Raw genomic sequence first — 18,037 nt, 5'->3', positions numbered from 1 at the left:
ACACCCAGGGCTGGCACAGCAGATCAGAGATGGATCTGCATGTTCATTTGGCACAAGTTTTACACCGGATGTCCTTCCTGACACAACTCCACATTACATGGAGAATAGGCAGGCCTGTAGGCCTTCAACTGGGACCCTTCTGCTCTGAAAACAAGTGCAATAAATGCTCATTGTGCTTTTTACACAAGTTCATAGCTCTACAAAAATACCTCTGACCTGTTCATAACATAACGTCAAGCACGCTACCAGTGTACTCGAGCAGTGCAGTATCATGACAGAAATGCGAACAGCAGAAAATGAACTGTGGAGTCACAAAGAGGCACAACACTTGAAGAAACACTGAGGCGAGTGGAATGTTTTCTGTCCAGTACTCACAGCATGAACAGCGCCTTGTAGAGGGAAACATTTAGAGCATGTTGTTTTTGACTGCTGAGTGGAACCGTTTGTGCAAACACATAACTAAACATTCCATTTAAAATGCAACAAGCAATCAGTGCTCCTCTGTACAGGAGCTGGAAAAGACGCATCAATTGCTCTGTTCGTCCAGTTCCTCGAAGGCGGGTAAGAAATCGGCGATGGTGTCCACCACGTAGTCTGGCACCAAGCTGTGGTCGGTGGACAACTCACTCTTCCTGTACTCCTGTGCGTCTTCGATCTGAGACACACCGGTCAGAGTGAGCATGGTGTCCAAGCCACAGTTGAACCCAAACAGCACGTCTGTCTCCAGACGGTCCCCCACCATCAGGCACTGGGCGGGGTCCAACCCACTGAACTGACTGGAGATGCACTCGAACATGAAGCGGCTCGGCTTGCCGATCACAGTGGCCTTACGACCTGATGCCACCTCCAGGGCTGCAGTGAGAGAACCTGAACCTGCAGGAACACAGCCAACACAGATCAAATCATCACCATCATACATGTCTGCAACTTGGTGTGAGGCAGAAAGCCACATTTCACTAATCATTACATGAAATTTTGATTAATCATTAAATGCTCTACTTGATGAAGTATCACAACAAGGTTTGTACATGCTGTATGGGGTGTAACAGCATAAAAATGAGACAGCATACACTGCAAAGCTGAAAAATATGATAAACGAATGAAAAACATTTGTATAATGAGCTACACAACAGATATACAGATTTATTTATTTTTGCTGCCATCAATTGTTTAGGGTCACCATAGCGAATCTGGTTTCAGATCCTTAATAGAATTTGGCACAGGTTTCATGTCAGATGCCCTTCCTGACACAATTCCAGTTCTGCATGCTGAAAATAGCTCTCATGCACAATATAGAGCAGAAACTAGCATACAGGTCAACAACTGTATGCCAGTCGACCAGAACATGGCTAGTTATCAGAGTATTAAGCAACTTGTTCCAGATCTAAAGCATCAGGATTATCAAACCGTACTCTGTGCTGACTGTATCATCACACTCACCTGTGACCGGATTTGGTGAGCGCTCTTTCCTTATTGCGCATTTCGTCTTGAGTGAAGTAGCATATTTTGAGCTTTGAACTCTTGTATTAGCTACCAAAAGCTCTATTATCATCAAAAATGGCCTTGTTAGCAAGATTACAAGGGAAGAGAGGCACAACAGGATGTTGACATTCAACAGAATACTTTTGGAATCAATTGTGTGGGAGGTAATAGAAACCTTCCATATTGCAATAGGAACCTGTGGACACCTGAGTGGCAGCCTCAGCTGCAACCCACATGCACCTGGGTGGTGGGCACCACAGCAGCATCCTGTAGTGGCTCCCCTTAGACGCCTCAGTGGCAGCACAAAGCAGATTTTCTTTGTCATATCCTCACTGTCCCCATAATAAAAGGCATGAAATCCACCTTCAAACATACAAAAACAAGTCCTTAAATTTTCTTTTGTCCACTTGCGACAGATGCCTGTGGCACTGCAGAGCCACTGAGGAGTAGAGGTGCAACAACTGATTATTAATCAACTGTTAAATTCATTACTGTTATGAAAATCATTTTGAGTCTTATTTTTAATAACCAAATTCTCTTACTTAAGCATCTTAAATGTGGATTCTTTCAAGTATACTAATTTCTTTACTCCTATCTGATAGTAAATATATCTGGGTTGTGGACAAAACAAGTCATTTGAAGACATCTTGAGCTCTGGAAAGCACTGATTGACAGTTTCACTATATGGGCCAAATGATCTGCCAAATATTTTCTTGACTAAACAATTATGAAAATAAGTTTGTTGCAGTGATACTGAGGAGCCAGAGGAATGTCCCATCAGTGCCACAAGAACGCCAGTGATGTGTCACAGGAATGTCACTATGGTGCCAGTGAAGAGATCCTGGTGTTTCTGGTAACTGGTTCATTTGGTTAAAAGTTTCAGACACCCCTTTTGTGCAGTGAGTGTGATGAATATTCAAACAAGTAACCAAACATCTGATCTACACTTGTGGTGATGACTTGTCTCGTGCTTGAGGAGCTACTCTTGAGCCACCTGATGATGGAGAGAGAGAGAGAGTGTGTGTGTGTGTGTGTGTGTGTGTGTGTTGTGAACTGGAGGCCGCAGTACCTGGCAGGATCCTGCCGCCTGTCAGAGGGTGCCACGGGTCGTTGTCGGTGGCCAGGAACAAACAGTCCGGGTCCTTTAGGTAGCACGAAGCTTTGGCCAGTTTGAGGAAAGTCAGTTTGTCGTCGTGTCCCACCAGAACCGCCTTGACGTCTGGAGCCAGCGCGCAGTCGTAGATGGTGGCGTCCGGAGCGTCCGCCTCCTCCACGCACGGCACTCCCGCTGCCAGCAGCTCTTTGCGCAGCCCGTCGCAGCCCACGACGAACACCTGTCCATGCACTTTGACCACGTCCCGCAGGTAGAGAGCCGAGCAGTAGGACGAGCTGAAGATCTGCTCCACCACCACGCCGGTGAAGCCCAGACGGGAGAACTTGTTCACGTAGTTCTCGCGTGGCCTGGTGCAGTTGTTGGTGACGAACACGACGTTTTTGCCGTGTCGGATCAGGGAATTGACCACGTTCACGGCGCCCGTGATGGCCTTCTCTCCGTGCCATATGACCCCGTCACAGTCGAACAAGAAGAAGTCCTTCGCTTCCAGTAGATTCCGAATCTGCGAACCGCGGATTTTCTGGCAGCCTTTGAAGCCAAAGGCGCCCGCCATCCCGGCTCTTTCCTCGGGTTCGTCCGTCTTTCAGCCTCTAAACGCTCCCCATGTCGAAGTCTGGTTCTCAATAAAATAACCAGCCACCAAATCTGTCAGGAACAACAGCAGAGGCAGCGCGAGCTACATAAACATTGATGTGTCGACACGCCCACGCTGCCCAAACTGCCCAATCACACTGCGGCGCTGCAACCCTTCATCAAAATAAACAGCGCCCCCCACGGCGACCGATGGCAGCGTTTGGAACTGCAGATAAAGCTGAAAGCCTTTTTTTTTCTCTTTTTTCTTTAATCCTCTGGGTTGAGGGGAATTTTCGATGTTACCATACTTTGAGTAATTCCCATTTCAAGGTATTTTTTCAGTGTAATGCCCTTGTGTTCACAGCAATCTCAGCTTTCAGAATATGGGCCACAGATTTGTCTACATAGAATTATTTTGGTTCTAAATGTGAACAAATGAAATGCATTTTGAGAAAATTCCTCAACTCCATTCTAAATACAGCTTTATTCATGTGGATGAACTGGTTTGGTGCTAGAAAGGAGTTGTAGCCCATGAAGGAAATTGTATATCAATGTAAATAAATGTAATATAGTCACTCATTTCCAGCAAGACGTTTTCTGTCCAGAAATGTCTGTAAATATCTGTCATTGGATGAAAAGTGGAAAGTCCACTAAATAAATAAAAGTGTTTTTAGATTTGTTACAGAGGAAAGTCTACAAGACCAGTTTGAGCAGTGAGACCAGCTATGTTGTATGCAGCAAAGCCTCAGGGCAGGGACTTGGAACTCACATTTTCACTACCTAGTGTGCCCCAGAACTCAGTGGCCAAAAATTCTAACGCAAACCCTGTATTAATTTTAATGTCTGACCATACAGTACTGTTCAGAATAACAGTAGTGCTATGTGACTAAAAAGATTAATCCAGGTTTTGAGTATATTTCTTATTGTTACATGGGAAACAAGGTACCAGTAGATTCAGTAGATTCTTACAAATCCAACAAGACCAAGCATTCATGATATGCACACTCTTAAGGCTTGCTATGAAATTGGGCTATTAGTAAAAAAAAAAAAAAGTAAAAAAGGGGTGTTCACAATAATAGTAGTGTGGCATTCAGTCAGTGAGTTCGACAATTTTGTGGAACAAACAGGTGTGAATCAGGTGTCCCCCATTTAAGGATGAAGCCAGCACCTGTTGAACATGCTTTTCTCTTTGAAAGCCTGAGGAAAATGGGACGTTCAAGACATTGTTCAGAAGAACAGCGTAGTTTGATTAAAAAGTTGATTGGAGAGGGGATAACTTATACGCAGGTGCAAAAAATAATAGGTTGTTCATCTACATTGATCTCCAATGCTTTAAAATGGACAAAAAAACCAGAGACGCATGGAAGAAAACAGAAAACAACCATCAAAATGGATAGAATAATAATCAGAATGGCAAAGGCTCACCCACTGATCAGCTCCAGGATGATCAAAGACAGTCTGGAGTTACCTGTAAGTGCTGTGACAGTTAGAAGACGCCTGTGTGAAGCTAATTTATTTGCAAGAATCCTCCGCAAAGTCCATCTGTTAAATAAAAGACGTGCAGAAGAGGTTACAATTTGCCAAAGAACACATCAACTGGCCTAAAGAGAAATAGAGGAATATTTTGTGGACTGATGAGAGTAAAATTGTTCTTTTTGGGTCCAAGGGCCACAGACAGTTTGTGAGATGACCCCCAAACTTTGAATTCAAGCCACAGTTCACAGTGAAGACAGTGAAGCATGGTGGTGCAAGCATCATGATATGGGCATGTTTATCTTACTATGGTGTTGGGCCTATATATCGCATACCAGGTATCATGGATCAGTTTGGATATGTCAAAATACTTGAAGAGGTCATGTTGCCTTATGCTGAAGAGGACATGCCCTTGAAATGGGTGTTTCAACAAGACAATGACCCCAAACACACTAGTAAACGAGCAAAATCTTGGTTCCAAACCAACAAAATTAATGCCTCGCAGATGTGAAGAAATCATGAAAAACTGTGGTTATACAACTAAATACTAGTTTAGTGATTCACAGGATTGCTAAAAAAGCAGTTTGAACATAATAGTTTTGAGTTTGTAGCGTCAACAGCAGATGCTACTATTATTGTGAACACCCCCTTTTCTACTTTTTTTTTTACTAATAGCCCAATTTCATAGCCTTAAGATTGTACATATCATGAATGCTTGGTCTTGGATTTATGAGAATCTACGGAATCTACTGGTACCTTGTTTCCCATGTAACAATAAGAAATATACTCAAAACCTGGATTAATCTTTTTAGTCACATAGCACTACTATTATTCTGAACACTACTGTATGTCAAATGCTGCAGAAAACTGGAGGCACAACATTGAAATTTGAATTCTCCACCATGAAAACTATAAGAATAAACAAAAGCTTTGCTTAGTTCTTGGAGATATTCCACAAAAATGGTTTTCTGAAGCACTTTCAGGGACAGACAGCCTAAAAAGCAAAATATGTTTAAAAAATGAGAAAGAACAATGATTTGCATGAGGCACTGCATGGGTGTGAAGCACAGTGGATAAACAGACAGCGATCGTGTAACTGTTCCAACATGTTCAAGAACCTTGGCCTTGCAGTAAGGAGTTGTCATGAGTCAATTCAAAGTAGCCACTTCATACACCTTTAACTCACATCTTTGCAATTCACCTCAGACTAGTCGATTTTATGTGCATACTCTCCAGAGTTGTTCAACAAACATAATGCTTTGAAAAGCTGCCAGTCTTTCACCTGCTTCCACATCGCTGGTAAAAATTAACATTTGTCCTTGGAGTTAATCCACAAACAACACTAGCTGCATTTATATTAACACAAAATGGATGGAATCTAGCTGAAATAAAATCACTGCCATCAGAGAATCTCCACACACTCTTTATGTGACAATAAAATAGGAGATAACCACATGTGCACTTGCGGTCAGACATTTACATGCCCTCATCTTGGATATGGATGTCATGGCACTAGTGGGCTTTTGAGGACTTATTTTTAACTGTTCCTTTTCTGGGACAGCAAATTCGTACAAGTGTTTAATAATAGCCGTAATAAAAACTTTGCTTTAACTTATTTTGGGTTTGCTGAAATCAGCTGCAGGGGTCGGTGGTATATACACCCTTTTTGTACATCTCAATATCACAATAACCAAGATGGGCGATCTACAGCAGTGGTACCCAAACATTTTAGGTCACACACCCCTGTATACATCCTGACAAAGTTTGCTCATCCTCTATGTGGACCCCTCACCACCCTAACAATAACCAGTGTTGAGCAAGCTCTAGCTCAAAGTTCAGTAAAGACAGATTAAAGTGAATAAATTAATCTTTGCAGTTCACCATTTCAATTTTTAACTTGTTTGCGGTCAGTTCATATACTTGTATAAGTATCTAACCCTAAATGTTCTAACCATTACTTAAAAAGCCATCACTTGACCCAGCTATCTTAGCTAATTATAGGCCAATCTCCAACCTTCCTTTTCTCTCAAAAATTCTTGAAAGGGTAGTTGTAAAACAGCTAACTGATCATCTGCAGAGGAATGGTCTATTTGAAGAGTTTCAGTCAGGTTTTAGAATTCATCATAGTACAGAAACAGCATTAGTGAAGGTTACAAATGATCTTCTTATGGCCTCGGACAGTGGACTCATCTCTGTGCTTGTTCTGTTAGACCTCAGTGCTGCTTTTGATACTGTTGACCATAAAATTTTATTACAGAGATTAGAGCATGCCATAGGTATTAAAGGCACTGCGCTGCGGTGGTTTGAATCATATTTGTCTAATAGATTACAATTTGTTCATGTAAATGGGGAATCTAAAGTTAATTATGGAGTTCCACAAGGTTCTGTGCTAGGACCAATTTTATTCACTTTATACATGCTTCCCTTAGGCAGTATTATTAGACGGTATTGCTTAAATTTTCACTGTTACGCAGATGATACCCAGCTTTATCTATCCATGAAGCCAGAGGACACACACCAATTAGCTAAACTGCAGGATTGTCTTACAGACATAAAGACATGGATGACCTCTAATTTCCTGCTTTTAAACTCAGATAAAACTGAAGTTATTGTACTTGGCCCCACAAATCTTAGAAACATGGTGTCTAACCAGATCCTTACTCTGGATGGCATTACCCTGACCTCTAGTAATACTGTGAGAAATCTTGGAGTCATTTTTGATCAAGATATGTCATTCAAAGCGCATATTAAACAAATATGTAGGACTGCTTTTTTGCATTTACGCAATATCTCTAAAATCAGAAAGGTCTTGTCTCAGAGTGATGCTGAAAAACTAATTCATGCATTTATTTCCTCTAGGCTGGACTATTGTAATTCATTATTATCAGGTTGTCCTAAAAGTTCCCTGAAAAGCCTTCAGTTAATTCAAAATGCTGCAGCTAGAGTACTGACGGGGACTAGAAGGAGAGAGCATATCTCACCCATATTGGCCTCTCTTCATTGGCTTCCTGTTAATTCTAGAATAGAATTTAAAATTCTTCTTCTTACTTATAAGGTTTTGAATAATCAGGTCCCATCTTATCTTAGGGACCTCGTAGTACCATACCACCCCAATAGAGCGCTTCGCTCTCAGACTGCAGGCTTACTTGTAGTTCCTAGGGTTTGTAAGAGTAGAATGGGAGGCAGAGCCTTCAGCTTTCAGGCTCCTCTCCTGTGGAACCAGCTCCCAATTCAGATCAGGGAGACAGACACCCTCTCTACTTTTAAGATTAGGCTTAAAACTTTCCTTTTTGCTAAAGCTTATAGTTAGGGCTGGATCAGGTGACCCTGAACCATCCCTTAGTTATGCTGCTATAGACGTAGACTGCTGGGGGGTACCCATGATGCACTGTTTCTTTCTCTTTTTGCTCTGTATGCACCACTCTGCATTTAATCATTAGTGATCGATCTCTGCTCCCCTCCACAGCATGTCATTTTCCTGGTTCTCTCCCTCAGCCCCAACCAGTCCCAGCAGAAGACTGCCCCTCCCTGAGCCTGGTTCTGCTGGAGGTTTCTTCCTGTTAAAAGGGAGTTTTTCCTTCCCACTGTAGCCAAGTGCTTGCTCACAGGGGGTCGTTTTGACCGTTGGGGTTTTACATAATTATTGTATGGCCTTGCCTTACAATATAAAGCGCCTTGGGGCAACTGTTTGTTGTGATTTAGCGCTATATAAAAAAATTGATTGATTGATTGATTGAAATGTATCCAACCTTTGGCTGCGAAAAGATACAATTACTTACTTGGGGGACTGAAATCCTAATCCTCTTCAACATAGGCTACGTTTACATGCCGTTAATATTCGGGATAAGGTCAATATTCGGTTTCTGAATCATTAGGAATAACCCATTTACATGCTTAAGCAGACAGAGTTACTCCTGTATACATGGTCATTGGTATCATTTGGAATATCCTCATCTAAACAGCGACACACGTCTTCCACTGGTGCTTGATTTGGTCTGGCGTTCATGCAAATCCTGCTTTGCGTAACTTTTCGGTAACCTTCTTGTAAATGTCGCTATCTCGGTACACTCTAACGTCAGTAAAAGACATTATACGAGGTCTCTTAGATAATAAACCGACCCTTTTATTTTTTTTTTTAACTATATGGATTTGAATGACATGCGATTACACCAATCATGCTTGAACCCTCGTGCGCATGCGTGAGTTTTTTCACGCGTGTCGGTGACGTCATTTCCCTGTGGGCAGGCCTTGAGTGAGATGTGGTCCCGCCCTCTCGGCTGAATTCCTTTGTTTCACACGCTGCTCGAGACGGCGCGCGTTGCTTTATCAAAATTTTTTCTGGACCTGTGAGGAATATCCGAGTGGACACTATTCGAGAAATTAAGATGGTTTTCTGTGAAAAGTTTAACGGCTGATGAGAGATTATGGGGTGTTTCTGTCGGTGTAAGGACTTCCCACGGAGCGGGACGTCCTGCAGCGCTTCCAGGCGCTGTCGTCGGCCTGTTTCGAGCTGAAAACATCCTAATTTAAGGCTTAATTCACCCAGGACATCGTGAGAGAACAGAGAAGATTCAGAAGAGGCCGGCATGAGAAATTTATGCGGACATTCCACTGTTTAAGGACATTTTTTTAATGAAAGACGTACGCGCAAATTCGCCGAGTCGTTTCCGTGACGACTCGGCAAATCTGTGTGCGCCGCGACAGGAAAAACACCTCCGTGTTGAAAACCATTTGTAGAATTCAGGCGGCTTTTAATGACTTTCAACAAGTGAGTAACTGAGAAATTGTTTAACAGCTTGGGCATGTTCCAACTTGCCCGTTAAGATTTCCAACGGAGGTGTTTTTCCTGCCGCGACCCCCCGCGGTCGGGTCCAGCCCGACATGCGACTCTGCCCGCACGTTCTTTCATTACAAAATGACCGTTAACAATGGAATGTCCGAATAAACTCCTCATGCTGACTTCTTCTGAAAGTTCTCTGTTCTCTGACGACTTACTGGGTCAACAGAGCCTGAAATGTGGAAGTTTTCAACTTGAAACGGCGAGACGCTGCCGCCTCGACGCGCAGATCGCCGTCAGGCGCCGTGGACCGTCCTTAAAGCGACACTACCAGACCAAAATCTCTCATCAGCCGTTAAAATTTTTACCGAAAACCAGCTGAATTTATTGAATGGTGTCCACTCAGTTGTGCCTTACAGTTTTGAAAAAAATTTTATCAAACAAAGCAACAGTCTCTGAGCCATTCCTAAACAATGAAAAAAATCGACGAGCGGGTGGACGACTCCTCACTCAAAGACTGCCCACAGGCGAATGACGTAACCAACAGGCGTGAAAAAACTCTCGCATGCCCACGAGGGTTCAAGCATGTCTGATGTAATCACACGTGATTCAAATCCATATGGTTTTTGAAAAAAATAATAAGGTCGGATACTTTTCTAATAGACCTCGTATTCATGTCTTTCACGATACTAATGAAGTACTCGGTTTCCTCCTCGCTCCAAAAGAGTGGTGCAGTGCTGCCGCATCTGGATTTCTCCATGCTTGTTTACCTCTGCTTCTGTGGTGTCCGGTGTGTTGTGCGCCGCATACAAGTAGTTGCCGTACTCAAAAGACCAAGATTCCTTGCGGATAGGACATGCGCAGAACACAAAATAATGTTCCTTTCTATGGGGATATTCCGATGCGCGTTTATATGACCTGATATTCGGGTTAGAACAGGAGTAACCCAGGGGTCATATTCGGGTTTTTAAAAACTGGAATATGAGCATATTTGGGTTTTGCAGGTGTTTACATGGTCGTGTGCAACCGGGTTATTGCTAATATTCCGGTTATGAAAGGGTTATTGTCATGAAAGAAATGCTAACTTTTCACCACCCACAGATCTGTTTGTTTGCAGCACACAGCATCATGGTGATATAGGACCTCCAGATAATACTCTTTATTCATATTGTGGACTTCTGGTGCATACTCATAATTCACCACCCCATTGGAATAAAAGAAAATGATCAACATGACTTTGACATTGCTGTGCACCTGCCATGCCTTCTTTGACCTCGGTGATGTTGGCTGTTTCCACTGCAATGACTGAAATGACTAAGTCTAACAGTGCATCCTGAAAGCATTCACAGCACTTCACTTTTTCCACCTTTTTTATGTTGCAGGTGCATCTTGTTTCCACTGATCATCCTTGAGATGTTTACAGCATAACTTGAGTCCACCTGGGGTAAATTCAGTTGATTGGACATGATTTGGAAAGGCACATACCTGTCTACATATAAGGTCCCCAGGTGACAGTGCATGTCAGAGCACAAATCAAATCAAATCAATTGTATTTATATAGTGCCAAATCACAACAAACAGTTGCCCCAAGGCGCTTTATATTGTAAGGCAAAGGCCATACAATAATTACAGAAAAACAGGTGACAGTGCATGTCAGAGCACAAATCAAATCAAATCAATTGTATTTATATAGTGCCAAATCACAACAAACAGTTGCCCCAAGGCGCTTTATATTGTAAGGCAAAGGCCATACAATAATTACAGAAAAACCCCAACAGTCAAAACGACCCCTGTGAGCAAGCACTTGGTGACAGTGGGAAGGAAAAACTCCCTTTTAACAGGAAAAACCCTCCAGCAGAACCGGGCTCAGGGAGGGGCAGTCTTCTGCTGGGACTGGTTGGGGCTGAGGGAGAGAACCAGGAAAAAGACATGCTGTGGAGGGGAGCAGAGATCAATGACTAATGATTAAATGCAGAGTGGTGCATACAGAGCAAAAAGAGAAAGAAACACTCAGTGCATCATGGGAACCCCCCAGCAGTCTAAGTCTATAGCAGCATAACTAAGGGATGGTTCAGGGTCACCTGATCCAGCCCTAACTATAAGCTTTAGCAAAAAGGAAAGTTTTAAGCCTAATCTTAAAAGTAGAGAGGGTGTCTGTCTCCCTGATCCGAATTGGGAGCTGGTTCCACAGGAGAGGAGCCTGAAAGCTGAAGGCTCTGCCTCCCATTCTACTCTTAAAAATCCTAGGAACTATAAGGAAGCCTGCAGTCTGAGAGGGAAGCGCTCTATTGGGGTGATATGGTACTATGAGGTCCCTAAGATAAGATGGGACCTGATTATTCAAAACCTTATAAGTAAGAAGAAGAATTTTAAATTCTATTCTAGAATTAACAGGAAGCCAATGAAGAGGCGCCAATATGGGTGAAATATGCTCTCTCCTTCTAGTCCCTGTCAGTACTCTAGCTGCAGCATTTTGAATTAACTGAAGGCTTTTCAGGGAACTTTTAGGACAACCTGATAATAATGAATTACAATAGTCCAGCCTAGAGGAAATAAATGCATGAATTAGTTTTTCAGCATCACTCTCAGACAAGACCTTTCTAATTTTAGAGATATTGCGCAAATGCAAAAAAAGCAGTCCTACATATTTGCTTAATATGCGCATTGAAGGACATATCCTGATCAAAAATGACTCCAAGATTTCTCACAGTATTACTAGAGGTCAGGGTAATGCCATCCACAGTAAGGATCTGGTTAGACACCATGTTTCTAAGATTTGTGGGGCCAAGAACAATAACTTCAGTTTTATCTGAATTTAAAAGCAGGAAATTAGAGGTCATCCATGTCTTTATGTCTGTAAGACATTCATGCAGTTTAACTAATTGGTGTGTGTCCTCTGGCTTCATGGATAGATAAAGCTGGGTATCATCTGCGTAACAATGAAAATTTAAGCAATGCTTTCTAATAATACTTCCTAAGGGAAGCATGTATAAAGTGAATAAAATTGGTCCTAGCACAGAACCTTGTGGAACTCCATAATTAACCTTAGTCTGTGAAGAAGACTCCCCATTTACATGAACAAATTGTAATCTATTAGATAAATATGATTCAAACCGCAGTGCCTTTAATACCTATGGCATGCTCTAATCTCTGAAATAAAATTTTATGGTCAACAGTATCAAAAGCAGCACTGAGGTCTAACAGGACAAGCACAGAGATGAGTCCACTGTCTGAGGCCATAAGAAGATCATTTGTAACCTTCACTAATGCTGTTTCTGTACTATGATGAATTCTAAAACCTGACTGAAACTCTTCAAATAGACCATTCCTCTGCAGATGATCAGTTAGCTGTTTTACAACTACCCTTTCAAGAATTTTTGAGAGAAAAAGAAGGTTGGAGATTGGCCTATAATTAGCTAAGATAGCTGGGTCAAGTGATGGCTTTTTAAGTAATGGTTTAATTACTGCCACCTTAAAAGCCTGTGGTACATAGCCAACTAATAAAGATAGATTGATCATATTTAAGATCGAAGCATTAATTAATGGTAGGGCTTCCTTGGGCAGCCTGGTAGGAATGGGGTCTAATAGACATGTTGATGGTTTGGAGGAAGTAACTAATGAAAATAACTCAGACAGAACAATCAGAGAGAAAGAGCCTAACCAAATACCAGCATTACTGAAAGCAGCCAAAGATAACGATATGTCTTTGGGATGGTTATGAGTAATTTTTTCTCTAATAGTTAAAATTTTATTAGCAAAGAAAGTCATGAAGTCATTACTAGTTAAAGTTAAAGGAATACTCAGCTCAATAGAGCTCTGACTCTTTGTCAGCCTGGCTACAGTGCTGAAAAGAAATCTGGGGTTGTTCTTATTTTCTTCAATTAGTGATGAGTAGTAAGATGTCCTAGCTTTACGGAGGGCTTTTTTATAGAGCAACAGACTCTTTTTCCAGGCTAAGTGAAGATCTTCTAAATTAGTGAGACACCATTTCCTCTCCAATTTACGGGTTATCTGCTTTAAGCTGTGAGTTTGTGAGTTATACCACGGAGTCAGGCACTTCTGATTTAAGGCTCTCTTTTTCAGAGGAGCTACAAGCATCCAAAGTTGTGCTCAGTGACGATGTAAAACTATTGACGAGATAATCTATCTCACTCACAGAGTTTAGGTAGCTACTCTGCACTGTGTTGGTATATGGCATTGGAGAACATAACAAAGAAGGAATCATATACTTAAACCTAGTTACAGCGCTTTCCGAATTACTTCTACTGTAATGAAACTTATTCCCCACTGCTGGGTAGTCCATTAAAGTAAATGTAAATGTTATTAAGAAATGATCAGACAGAAGGGGGTTTTCAGGGAATACTGTTAAGTCTTCAATTTCCATACCATAAGTCAGAACAAGATCTAAAGTGTGGCTAAGGTGGTGGGTGGGCTCATTTACATTTTGAGTGAAGCCATTTGAGTCTAATAATAGATTAAATGCAGTGTTGAGGCTGTCATTCTCAGCACCTATTTGGATGTTAAAATCACCCACTATAATTATCTTATCTGAGCTAAGCACTAAGTCAGACAAAAGGTCTGAAAATTCACAGAGAAACTCACAGTAACGACCAGGTGGACGATAGATAACAACAAATAAAACTGGTTTTTGGGACTTCCAATTTGGATGGACAAGACTAAGAGTCAAGCTTTCAAATGAATTAAAGCTCTGTCTGGGTTTTTGATTAATTAATAAGCTGGAGTGGAAGATTGCTGCTAATCCTCCCCCTCAGCCCATGCTACGAGCATTCTGACAGTTAGTGTGACTCGGGGGTGTTGACTCATTTAAACTAACATATTCATCCTGCTGTAACCAGGTTTCTGTAAGGCAGAATAAATCAATATGTTGATCAATTATTATATCATTGACTAACAGGGACTTAGAAGAGAGAGACCTAATGTTTAATAAACCACATATAACTGTTTTAGTCTGTGGTGCAGTTGAAGGTGCTATATTATTATTTTTTTGAATTTTTATGCTTAAATAGATTTTTAGTGGTTGTTGGTGGTCTGGGAGCAGGCACCGTCTCTACGGGGATGGGGTATTGGGGGATGGCAGGGGGAGAGAAGCTGCAGAGAGGTGTGTAAGACTACAACTCTGCTTCCTGGTCCCAACCCTGGATAGTCACGGTTTGGAGGTTGCTGGTGTCGCTAACTTCACATTTCTCAAAACAGAGTCTCCAATAACCAGAGTTTGTTCCTCAGCGGGTGTGTCGCTGAGTGGGGAAAAACGGTTAGTGGGGAAAAACGGGTTGGTGGTGTACAGGGGGTTTCTGTTTAGGACTACGCTTCCTCCTCACAGTCACCCAGCCGGCCTGCTTTCCCGGCTGCTCGGGATCTGCTGGGGGACAGCTAACGGCGGCTAAGCTACCTTGGTCCGCACCAACTACAGGGGCCTGGCTAGCTGTAGGATTTTCCAAGGTGTGGAGCCGAGTCTCTAATTCGCCCAGCCTGGCCTCCAAAACTGTGAATAAGCTACACTTATTACAAGTACCATTACTGCAAACCAAGCATGAAGTCAAAGGAATTATCTGTAGACCTCTGAGACAGGATTGTGTCAAGCCACAAATCTGGGGAAGGGTACAGAAACATTTCTGCTGCTTTGAAGGTCCCAATGAGCACAATCTTCTCCGTCACCTGTCAGTGGAAGAAGTTTGGACCACCAGGACTCTTCCTCGAGCTGGTCGCCCATCTAAACTGAGCGACTGGGGGAGAAGAGCCTTAGTCTGCGAGGTGACCAAGAACCCGATGGTCACTCAGTCAGACCTCCAGCATTCCTCTGTGGAGAGAGAAGAACCTTCCAGAAGGACAACCATCTCTGCAGTAATCCACCAATCAGGCCTGTATGGTTGAGTTGCCAGACAGAAGCCACTCCTTAGTAAAAGGCACATGGCAGCCTGCCTGGAGTTTGCCAAAAGGCACCTGAAGGACTCTCAGACTATGAGAAACTTAATTCTGTTTTCTGATGAGACAAAGATTGAACTCTTTAGCGTGAATGCCAGGCATCATATTCGGAGGAAACCAGGCACCATCCCTACAGTGAAGCATGGTGGTGGCACCATCATGCTGTGGGGATGTTTTTCAGCAGAATGAACTGGGAGACGAGTCAGGATTGATTGAAAGATTAATGCAGCAATGTACAGAGACATCCTGGATGAAAACCTGCTCCAGAGTGCTCTTGACCTCAGACTGGGGCGACAGTTCATCTTTCAGCAGGACACTGATCTTAAGCACACAGCCAAGATATCAAAGGAGTGGCCTTAGGACAACTCTGTGAATGTCTTTGAGTGGCCCAGCCAGTGCCCAGACCTGAAATTGATTGAACATCTCTGGAGAGATCTGAAAACGGCTGTGCACCTACTCTCCCTATCCAACCTGATGGAGCTTGAGAAGTGCTGCAAAGAGAAATGGGTAAAAATACCCAATGATAAGTGGGTCAAGCTTGTGGCATCATATTCAAGAAGACCTGAGGCTGTAATTGCTGCCAAAGGTGCATCAACAAAGTATTGAGCAAAGGATGTGAATACTTGTGTACTTGTGATTTCTTAGTGTTTCTTTTTAATAAATTTGTAAAAAATAAAAAATAAAAATCATGCTGTTATTATGGGGTATTGTGAGTAGAATCTGGAGGGAAAAGAATTTATTCCATTTTAGAATAAGGCTGTAAGTTCAGCATGTAACATAACAAAATGCGGAATACTTTCCACATGTACTGTACCTGTAAACCCATGTCTCATCAACAGCGATGGCAGTGTTCAGGAAGTCAGGGTCACTGTTTGCGCATTCCAGTATGTCCTGCAAGACTTTCAGATGCAGTTGCTGCTGCTCCGTTAGCAGCTTCAACATGAATTTCACTGACACTTTCTACATGCTGAAATCCTCCATCAAAACAGAATGTACCAAACCTGTGCTTATCCGCAAATTCTTGGATGGTGACATGATGGTCATCCATGACCAAAGCCCTTATTCTGTCAATTATTTGGTCATTTCAGCTTGTGGATGGTCTACCGGAACCTGCTTCACTCTCCACTGATGTGCACCCATTTTTGAAGGCGTTATACCACTCTTATTTACATTATGCGCATGGCATCACCGGTAAAAGCCTGTTGAATCTTGCAAATGGTTTCCGCTTGGGTATCACCAGGTGTTTGCCAAAGTTTAATGCAATACTGTTGTTCCGTCATGTTACAGCAAATGAAAGTCCGATGGGTGCTCAGTACACATGTTCAGCCCAAGGCTGACTGCTAGCGACTGATGCACTTTGCGGGCAGGAAAAAACTGCTGCATGCGCAAAGTGGTTTTCTGCACTTCCCTACCAAATGACAACTTGCACATTTAATTTCTGTCCGTAGGATATAATAAGGTTGGATACTTTTTGAATGCACCTCGTATATCTAGATGCCTATAACATTTACATTTATATAGCGCCAAATCACAACAAAGCTGCCTCAAGGCACTTCACACAAGTAAGGTCTAACCTTGCCAACCCCTAGAGCAGGGGTGGGCAATGAGGGCCGAGACACTGCAGGTTTTCCTTGCAACCAATCACCTCACCAGGTGGGTTGCTGATGAGCTTCTCCCCTGCACATAAACACCTGGTCATCAATGAAATCACCTGCTGAGACACCTGAACATTAATGAAATCATGTTGTGTGGCTGGGGTGCCTGGCTGGCTTTTGTTTCTGTCTTCTGTTTTCTGTCTTCTGTTTTTCCTTCCAGGTGGCATGCGTTCAGGACTGAGTGGCTGATGTGTGGCTGAGTTATTAGGACCTCACCCTGATCACCTGAGGCTGGTCATGTGCAGCTCGTCAGGACTCACAGCTGTGGTGCATCTTTATGGATTGGGGCATGGTTGCATTTAAGTCTGGAGTACACAGTGTGTATTTGCCAGAGACTCGACCTTGTGACCAGACGGGTGAGATCGACGTTTAGAGAACCATCTCATCATCATGGACGCAGAGACCGTACCAGGTTTGATGCCATGGTCTGTGAAAGAGGAGGGGGTGAGGTCTCATGCTCGTCAGCACACTTCCTGAGGTACTTTAGGTTTTGTGACTAACATGAGTACAGTCAGTAGATGTGGTGTCCCTCACACCTTATTATATTGAGCTGTTATGTTAGTTGTTTAATCAGCTTCCACTGCAGTGGAGAATTGAACTGGGTGTTCCATGCCTGCAGGGTGGGAAGCTGATTGGTGATTAAGCCAGGAAGTGTTTGCTGATTATGTACACCTTTGAGTGGTCTCTGTGTGTGTGGAGTGGTGGACTCACATGATGGTTTCTTCTTTCACAGACTCAGTTGGTCGCGGCCACCTGGGGGGTGTCGGCGGGGTCCTTGGGTCCGAACTGTTCTGGCTCCGGACCGTTTGTGCTGCTGGGAGCGCACCGTTTTTCCACCTCGCCAGACCGCGCACTTATTTGTTGTTAATTATTATTATTAATTAAGCACTCACTGTTATGTCATTAAATTCTGTTATCCTTTGAACCGGGCGGCTTTGTTTGAGCTGCTGCCCCCGCAACCCGACTCCGGATAAAGCGGAAGAAAATGGATGGATGGATATTAAAATGGTCCACTCTGAA

At 42.9% G+C, this 18,037-nt stretch overlaps 1 protein-coding gene across 1 annotated transcript; it reads right to left on the bottom strand.

Annotated features, from left to right (window-relative positions):
- Positions 1 to 411: 411 nt before the first annotated feature.
- pdxp (pyridoxal (pyridoxine, vitamin B6) phosphatase) lies at positions 412 to 3,322 on the bottom strand. Its single transcript, XM_034170645.1, has 2 exons — positions 2,552 to 3,322; positions 412 to 873 (listed from the first exon to the last, which is right to left on the bottom strand). The coding sequence occupies exons 1-2, from the start codon at positions 3,147 to 3,149 to the stop codon at positions 527 to 529; spliced, it is 945 nt and encodes a 314-aa protein (XP_034026536.1). The 5' UTR covers positions 3,150 to 3,322; the 3' UTR covers positions 412 to 526.
- Positions 3,323 to 18,037: the final 14,715 nt, after the last annotated feature.

The sequence above is a fragment of the Thalassophryne amazonica genome, chromosome 5 (genome assembly GCF_902500255.1).
Source record: "Thalassophryne amazonica chromosome 5, fThaAma1.1, whole genome shotgun sequence".
NCBI classification, from domain to species: Eukaryota; Metazoa; Chordata; class Actinopteri; order Batrachoidiformes; family Batrachoididae; genus Thalassophryne; species Thalassophryne amazonica.
Note: the sequence above shows the minus strand (reverse complement) of the source record. Positions and strands in the feature narration are given on the sequence as shown.

What these genes read in the sequence shown, in the direction of transcription:
- pdxp (XM_034170645.1), bottom strand. Translation starts at nt 3,149, where the DNA reads ATGGCGGGCGCCTTTGGCTTCAAAGGCTGCCAGAAAATCCGCGGTTCG. An exon ending in AGGCGGCAGGATCCTGCCAG is followed by an intron (nt 874 to 2,551) that starts GTACTGCGGCCT and finishes GTGTTCCTGCAG; the next exon opens with GTTCAGGTTCTCTCACTGCA.